The sequence below is a fragment of the Alligator sinensis genome, unplaced genomic scaffold (assembly GCF_000455745.1).
Source record: "Alligator sinensis unplaced genomic scaffold, ASM45574v1 scaffold237_1, whole genome shotgun sequence".
Taxonomy (NCBI): Eukaryota; Metazoa; Chordata; order Crocodylia; family Alligatoridae; genus Alligator; species Alligator sinensis.
Window position 1 is genome coordinate 4360929 of NW_005841849.1, and position 7109 is coordinate 4368037.

General features: G+C 40.9%; 2 protein-coding genes across 2 annotated transcripts in view; one reads left to right on the forward strand and one right to left on the reverse strand.

Annotated features, from left to right (window-relative positions):
- LOC102383500 (claudin-19-like) overlaps positions 1 to 947 on the forward strand; it is a 27295-nt gene extending 26348 nt beyond the window's left edge. The window contains exon 6 of the mRNA XM_006016036.3: positions 787 to 947. Within this exon, the coding sequence (XP_006016098.1) occupies positions 787 to 886 (100 nt within the window). The 3' untranslated portion in view covers positions 887 to 947. The remainder of the gene's footprint in view (positions 1 to 786) is intronic.
- Positions 948 to 4764: 3817 nt separating this feature from the next.
- Positions 4765 to 7109, reverse strand: DUSP28 (dual specificity phosphatase 28). Its single transcript, XM_014522087.2, has 2 exons — positions 6618 to 7109; positions 4765 to 5148 (listed from the first exon to the last, which is right to left on the reverse strand). Exons 1-2 carry the CDS (start codon positions 6963 to 6965, stop codon positions 5062 to 5064), a joined length of 435 nt encoding a protein of 144 aa, XP_014377573.1. The 5' UTR covers positions 6966 to 7109; the 3' UTR covers positions 4765 to 5061.

The following is a 7109-nucleotide window of genomic DNA, read 5'->3' on the forward strand; positions in this document are numbered from 1 at the left end:
CAGCTTCAGCCGGGAACTTGGCGCTGGTTTGGTGGGAAGGGGGAGGACAGAGAATCCTCCAAGCCCTTCCTGCAGCCATTCCAGTGTATGGTTCCAGGAGTTGGGACAGGGGAGAGACACTATGTGCCCCACCAACCCAGCCAGGAATGTGGGGTGCGCTTCTGGCACCATCTCCTCCCCACCCCCCCACTCCCCCATACTGCCTGTGGCTGACAGACAGAGAGCTTGGAGGCAGGGCTAACCTGAGCACACCCTGTGGCGGGGGGGGGGCCAGTGTGGGCCCTCAAAGTCCCCTAGGATACCAGCGGACAGGGACCTACCTTGATTTGCAAGCAGACCTGGTATTGATATTAGTTAGACCAGTATAACCTAGATTGAGTAAGTCTGATATACTACATTGTTCCAGATCTATCTTAGACCAGGATCCATCATTTTTAAAGCAGTCTATATGCCCTTAACTTCTATACGGTTATGGGTATAGATTAGTTTCCAGATGTCTGCACCTGGCCATAATGTACTGATACAAAAATTGTAGAAAATCTGTTTGAGTCCTTCACTGGCATTAGTGCACAATATAAAAGGCCTGCATGATGGATCAGAGGCCAGCAGTCTAAGCTTTAGATAATTTTGCTGTAAATTCTCGTCCTGTTGAATTATGTTAAAAATTGCAACTAGCACAAATATTTTTATATGCATAACTTTTTAAGTCAGTTAACTTAATTTGTCAAAGAGTATGTGAATATGTATAGTGCTTATTTATTTTTAATAATTTTTCTTCCTTTATAGCAATGACAAATATGACTACTCATTGGGACAAACCACCCTTCCACAACGCATTTACACCAAAGACTCTGAGACAGTTATAACCTCCAAAGATTATGTCTGAACTCTTTTCCTTTTTCAAATCTTTGTAAAGTTAGCATGTTGTCAAATCAAATAAAAAAGTTTATTATATCCAGTTTTCTGGTTTATGTTGTAGCCTTTCACTTGAGTATTGAAACTAGTATATATTTGAATACTATTACTGCAAGTAAACAGGCGATCCAATCCTCATCAATGCTCTTGGCAAACATTCAGACAATCACATGATGGGACCTGATCCCCAATCTTAATAATCACATGTCCTGTCATGCCACACACGACACATGATTATGGGGACCAGGGACAGATCCCAGTTGACTACTACTGAAGCCCAGGCTTCTTTGTCAAGACGATCAAAGGTGGGGTCTACCTAGTGCAAGGAGGTGCCTGGCTGATTTCATGGGGAGATGGTGGATCCAACCACCATTTTCATTGGCTGATCGTGATGCTCCCCCCACCCCGTGATGCCTCTGATTGGCCACAAGGCCCTGGTGTCCCCGTCACTCACCATTGATTGGTTAAGAGGGCTGTCTGGCATATGACCCCACCTCTTGCCATGGAGTTCGTGGAGGTGGGGGGCACATGACAGGCAGCCTTCTCAGTCAGTCAGCAGTGAGGGGCAGGGGTGGCAGCCATCTTGGGCTCCCCTGTGTGCTGGCAGCCCCCCCTCTCCCCCAGCAGGCTGTGCAGCCAGGCAGCAGCATCATGGGGACTGCTGGCTCCCTCTGGAGAACCAGAATTTTATTTTGAGCAAGTTTTCTTCTCTTTTTTTTTTTTTGCATGGATTTTGCAGACATTGTCTGCTGGATTTCATGTTTTCTGTGAAATCTGCAAAATCACGATTTCAGTAGGTCCCTAAGCAAAGCCTCCTCCTGGACAAAGCCAAGGAGCTCCCCTGCCAGGGAATTTAAAACACCTGCACTGACAGCCCTGCGGAGGTAGGGGATGCAAGGATCAAAGACTCCCAGCAGGGGGAGCCCCTCAGCTCTGCAGGCCCCAGGGCATTTGGAGAACCAGACCTGTTTTGGGGCTGGTGCTGACAATCAGCTGGAGATCTAAGGCTGCTTTAAGTCAGTGCAGACAATCAGGCTGTGGGCTGGTTAGAGACCCGTGGCTGTCAGGGGATGATTCTGTGAATCAGCTGACTGCCAGCACTGGCTCCAGACAGCTCTAGTATGTAGACATGTCACACATTCAGTTTAAGGTGCCACAAAGATGTTCTATGCCTTAAACTGGGTGAACTGGTGTGGTACCACCGCTATTTATGGCATGATTAATGTGTAAATTGGGCCATAAATATAATGTGTGCTAAGGGCCTGAGCATCTGATTGGTTTGACTTGGATTTCTCAATGAAAGGTACTATGGATATCATTAAAGGAATATTGAGTATATTTGCGTATAAGGTGAGCTGTTTAGCTGACATTTACATTGAGCCAGATCTTATTCTGTTTGTTAGGTTTTTAAGTGCTACTGTCTCAAGTTCTTGAAAGGTGGTGGAAGAAATCCTTGTCCTCCTTTTTGCTTTTTTGGTTCAGTCTTAACACAAAGCTGAATAAAAGCACACCGGTTAAGAGTCTTCAAGGGCTTGAACAGGATGGAATAGGATTGTTCTTAGACACTTAGCCACCTTAGTGCTGGAATGGGATCTGGTCCATAATTTCTGACATGCAAGATTTGTGATACAACTTTAAAACAAAACAAAAAAATGCTGAAAGAACATAAAATCTTTGTCCAATGGCTGGCAAACAGTGGGTGCATCTACACAAGACATTTACTGTGGAGTTGCCAAATTAGCTCCGCAGTAAAGCATCACCATCTACACCTGAGCCCGTATTAGAATGTAGTAAATTAATTAACTCGGCTGTAGGACAATACTGTCTCATACAAGTACTATCCTATAGTGGAGTTATTTCAGCCTCTGAGATGCATGTGTAAGCAGTGACCAGGGCTGGCTGGGGCACCAAGGTGCTTATAGTTCAGGGGCTGCCTGCTGGCTAGTCCCACATAGTAGCACCCTTGCAACCCAGCCAGCCCCTCTGCAGCAGGTTGAGCTGGGCAGGAGCAGCCCCAGGCTGGCAGGCTGATTCCCCCCAATCCCCTCACAGCTGGGGCTGTGCTGCCCTGGCTCAACGTGCTGCGGTCCAGGGCGCACGGTAAACACTGTGCCTGGGAGCAATAAACTCCAGTGCAAACTTCACCACAGTTTGTGTCAAATTAATTTCATGTGTAGATGAGCGCAGTGCACACTAAACATAATCAGGGGTAGAGAAACCATGCAATCTCTGGTCGCTTATTGCCAAACCATTGATTTTTATTTCTCATTTTGCAGCTTTTAAAATAATTCAATTTAAATTATAATTGATCTTGAAATCTGAAGAAAGACAAACAAAAAACATTTCATTAGCATTGTGTAAGTCGAGCTATTCCGCAAAGGCTTTGTTCTTTCCTAATCTTATGGCAATAGCTTTTGGTCGTTAGCACTTTCATCTCAAATTACTCTGCTGCCAGGAACATGTTTTATATTGTATAAACATGTAGTCATTGATGATTAGCTAACCTTTCCAAAATTGGTTTGCTGAGCAATGTGGAATGAAATTTAGTATTGCAGATTTACCACTTTTGTCATTATTTTTCTTTAAATTGCCAACATTAAAAGTGCAAAACCCACCCCCCGTACTTCTTCCTGCTTTTGAGACCCACTAAAGGAATTTCAGTGTAGCCTGAGGTATAAGTTTTTTTCTCTAATCTAGCTCCAGACTCTAGAATAGCTAATTTTAGATGGCCTAATGTGAGAGCTCTCAGAAGACCCATTCATTCAAATTCATGGTATATAATATGATCTTCTCCCTGGTGACTATTCATTAAAAAAATCAGTTTTGGTGCTATTAGATTGCCTTTGTTCTAGCAAATGGTGCTAAAAGGAATGAAGATTACTTTAGACTGCCAGTGGGCATGTCTACACATGCATTGATGTGTTGTTGCTAATGCACATTAAGTTTAGTACTTCTAATATGAGGTACCACATAAATGCATAGTAGCTGGTGCTAAAGTTCAGTAGTAACAGCGCATGTTTTTTTATGACGCTTAATGCACAGTAGACTAATTCTGCACATTGACACGGTTTTTGCTGTGATGCGCTAATGCATAGTAGAATTAACTGTGCATTAAGTGTCTCATGTAGACATACCTGGTGTCTTACCTTTTATTTCCTGCTGTCAGTTTTCTAACAATTCTCTCTACATACTTGTATTTTGTGGAGGACCTTTCAAAGACACAAAAGGTAGCTCTAAAGGGAGTTAGATTCCTCAATGTCATTTGTGCCTTTGATAATCTTCCATTTTATGTTTTTGGAAACCTCTTGTATTGTGATGGATAATTTGGTACTATGAAAGCCAGGTCTAGGATTAGCAGTTGCCAAGTAAACTTCCCATATGGAGTTGTCAGGACTCTAAGTCTTGTCTGCAAAGCTTCTTGGTTCCAGTTCTGCACCAGACTATTATCAAGTAGGTAAGTGGTGTCAGATTTATTCCATGAAAAAGCCAAATTCCACTCTTAATTTCATCCAGTAGCTGAGATACAAATTCAGAACACTGTTGCTGTGCCTCAGCAGATCTCTCAGGGTTGGCACTGGAAGGCTTGTACCAAAGATCAAGGACACAAAACAGTCTGCATGTTGTAACTGTTAAGTACTTTATGGTCATATTAAGCATCATTCACGTGGAAAACGTGCTCCGTGATTTCTGCCCTTTCCCCCACCTTTTTATTATTTCTCTTTCTGTCTCTCTTCCCTGTTCATGCCTTCTCCTTGTTTTTCTCTGCACCTTTCTTCATGTAGCAATTCTACCAATTTCATATGCAGAAGCAAAAACAAAATAAGAAGCAAAATAATCTTTATTGGACTTTAAAGTTATCACCCCTGTGAATTTAATGAAGAAAATTCCTACCTTGTTGTGTGGTACTTAAAGACTTGGAGGAAAACAATACTTTATGTTCAATTCATGTTCAGAAGATTAATTTTTGCAACCATTAATTTTGAAAAAAATGGCTGCTTATTTTGCAGAATCAGAATGATAGGCACACCTCAAAAATACATCAGGGAAGCCATTTTAAAACAACTGTGATTATAATTTTGAATAACCTTTTTAATTGGAATTGTATTAGACAGAAGTCCTTTTCTCTGAATAATGATGCGACTGAGGCTACTTCTGTAAATGTTCCTCATATTTCTGCAGCTGAGACCAGAATCCTATATTGGGCTCTGCTACTGGTCTGGCAGTCTTCACCATCTAGAAAAAAATGACAAGCATTACATTACATTTGGTGGAAATTTAGTAGGAAATCATGCAGGATTATTTCCCTCTTTAGACACCTGCGAATGTTAATGTTGCTAATACTCCATAGGGATAACAATGTCACTGTTTTGGATATTTCACATATGCCAAAATATAGAGGACATACTTGCTACGTTATACAGAACATGTAGGACAGATTTCAAGGACAATGACTGAATTTGCTGGAGGTTTCAATGTTTCTCTACTATGAGGGGTGTCAGCCTCATTTTTAATAGCCATGATGATCTAGAAATTATGCTAGAAGCAAGGATTTCATAGGGTGATATCTTTTATTGGACCAACTATGTATTTGGGAAGTTAGAACTAACTTTGACCTAAGCTAGTTAGACTTAACTTAATCCTAACTACATAGCTGGTCCAAAAAAGGTATCACCCTAACAAATCTTTGCCTCTAAATTTTGAAAAATATCTAAACTCAGTCTGTTGTGTTTTGGTAGGGTACAGGTAGGAGGAGCTGAAAGATAAGGCATCTTAGCACAGTATATAATGGACTGGTAGGAAGGGATAACCCTACTTACAAACCATTCTAGTAGGTCTAAAATGACAAGGGAAAAAGGACACTGAGACTGAATCCTACTTGGCAAGTACCCAAAGTAAAAATTGAGGCATCATATTAATAGGGTTAGTGCCCAGCTAAGATAATATTCATCAGGAACAGTACATGCTGTCTCCTTGCAATGTTTGACTGATTTGTCTGTTATGTGTAGGCAACCTATACATGAAGGAGTTTAGGGCAAACACTGTAAAACAGCCTCTTCAGATAATTGCTTGACTAATTAGCTTAATCTGTCTGTAGCTCTTTTTATGTTCTGTTACCATGGGCTTGGAAATGATTACAGGAATGCTCATGGACATGACTAACGTCTAGCTATTATTCTAGAATCATCACATAAAATACATTTTAATTTATAATTGCATTTGTCCCCAAAACCTAAAAACGTCCATATCCAATCAGGAACCAGAACCTTATCATGGGACTGTATCCAATCAAAACAGCTCAAATTGTGAATGTTCTGAAGCTGCTTACAAATAAGCTACAGCCAAAAATAATCACAGGATTTCAAGTGAATAAATTTAAATTGTGAACAAGATTAGAAAATGGCAAATCATAAGGAATTATTTTTGAGCTGCTAATACATAATAAAATGGACTAAAGACACTAGAATACAACCATTAAACTGAACCATTTGTCAGCATAACCAATAAATATGTCCAGCTTAATTTAAATATAGCTTTATCTTCAGGTACTTATGTATTTAGAGAGAAATGCTATTTCATTTGATTCCAACTGTCTGTTTTATACTTGTACTGTAAGGAATTAAGATGTTATTCATAACGTGCTCTCAAATTAATTTCTTATCACAAAGAAGTATAAAAATAGCTTTTGAGTCCAAGTATATTACCTCAAAGGCATCCTGAAGTGAGAGATTTCGGTGTTTCATCAGATAGGCAGTGCAGACTGCTGCAGATCTGCTGCGACCATTTTTACAGTAAACTAAGCATTTTCCACCCCTTCGTACTGTTTTCTCTATGGCGTCACTGCATAGATCAAAGTACTTATACAAGTCTTCTGACGGGTCATCAAAGACAGGGACCCTCAGGCTTTGGACTTGTTCAAGGCCTGGGAATGGCTGCTGCCTGGAAACGTTAATACAGAGTGTAACTCTTTCTTGAGTGAGAAGGTCTTTGTCGCAGGCTGACCTAGAATTGCTGATTAGTAAAGAGTCTGTGACCTTCCAAAGCTGTAGCATTCGTAGTAAATGGTGCAGTGTCAACACTGCCCTCTGAAGAAGCTACTTTCCCTGAGGCACTAAGCAGGATAGCAGAATACAGCAATATTTAAATTCTAGTTAACTGAAACTGCTGTTTGCTTCCAGCAGCATTCAGATTTTTTT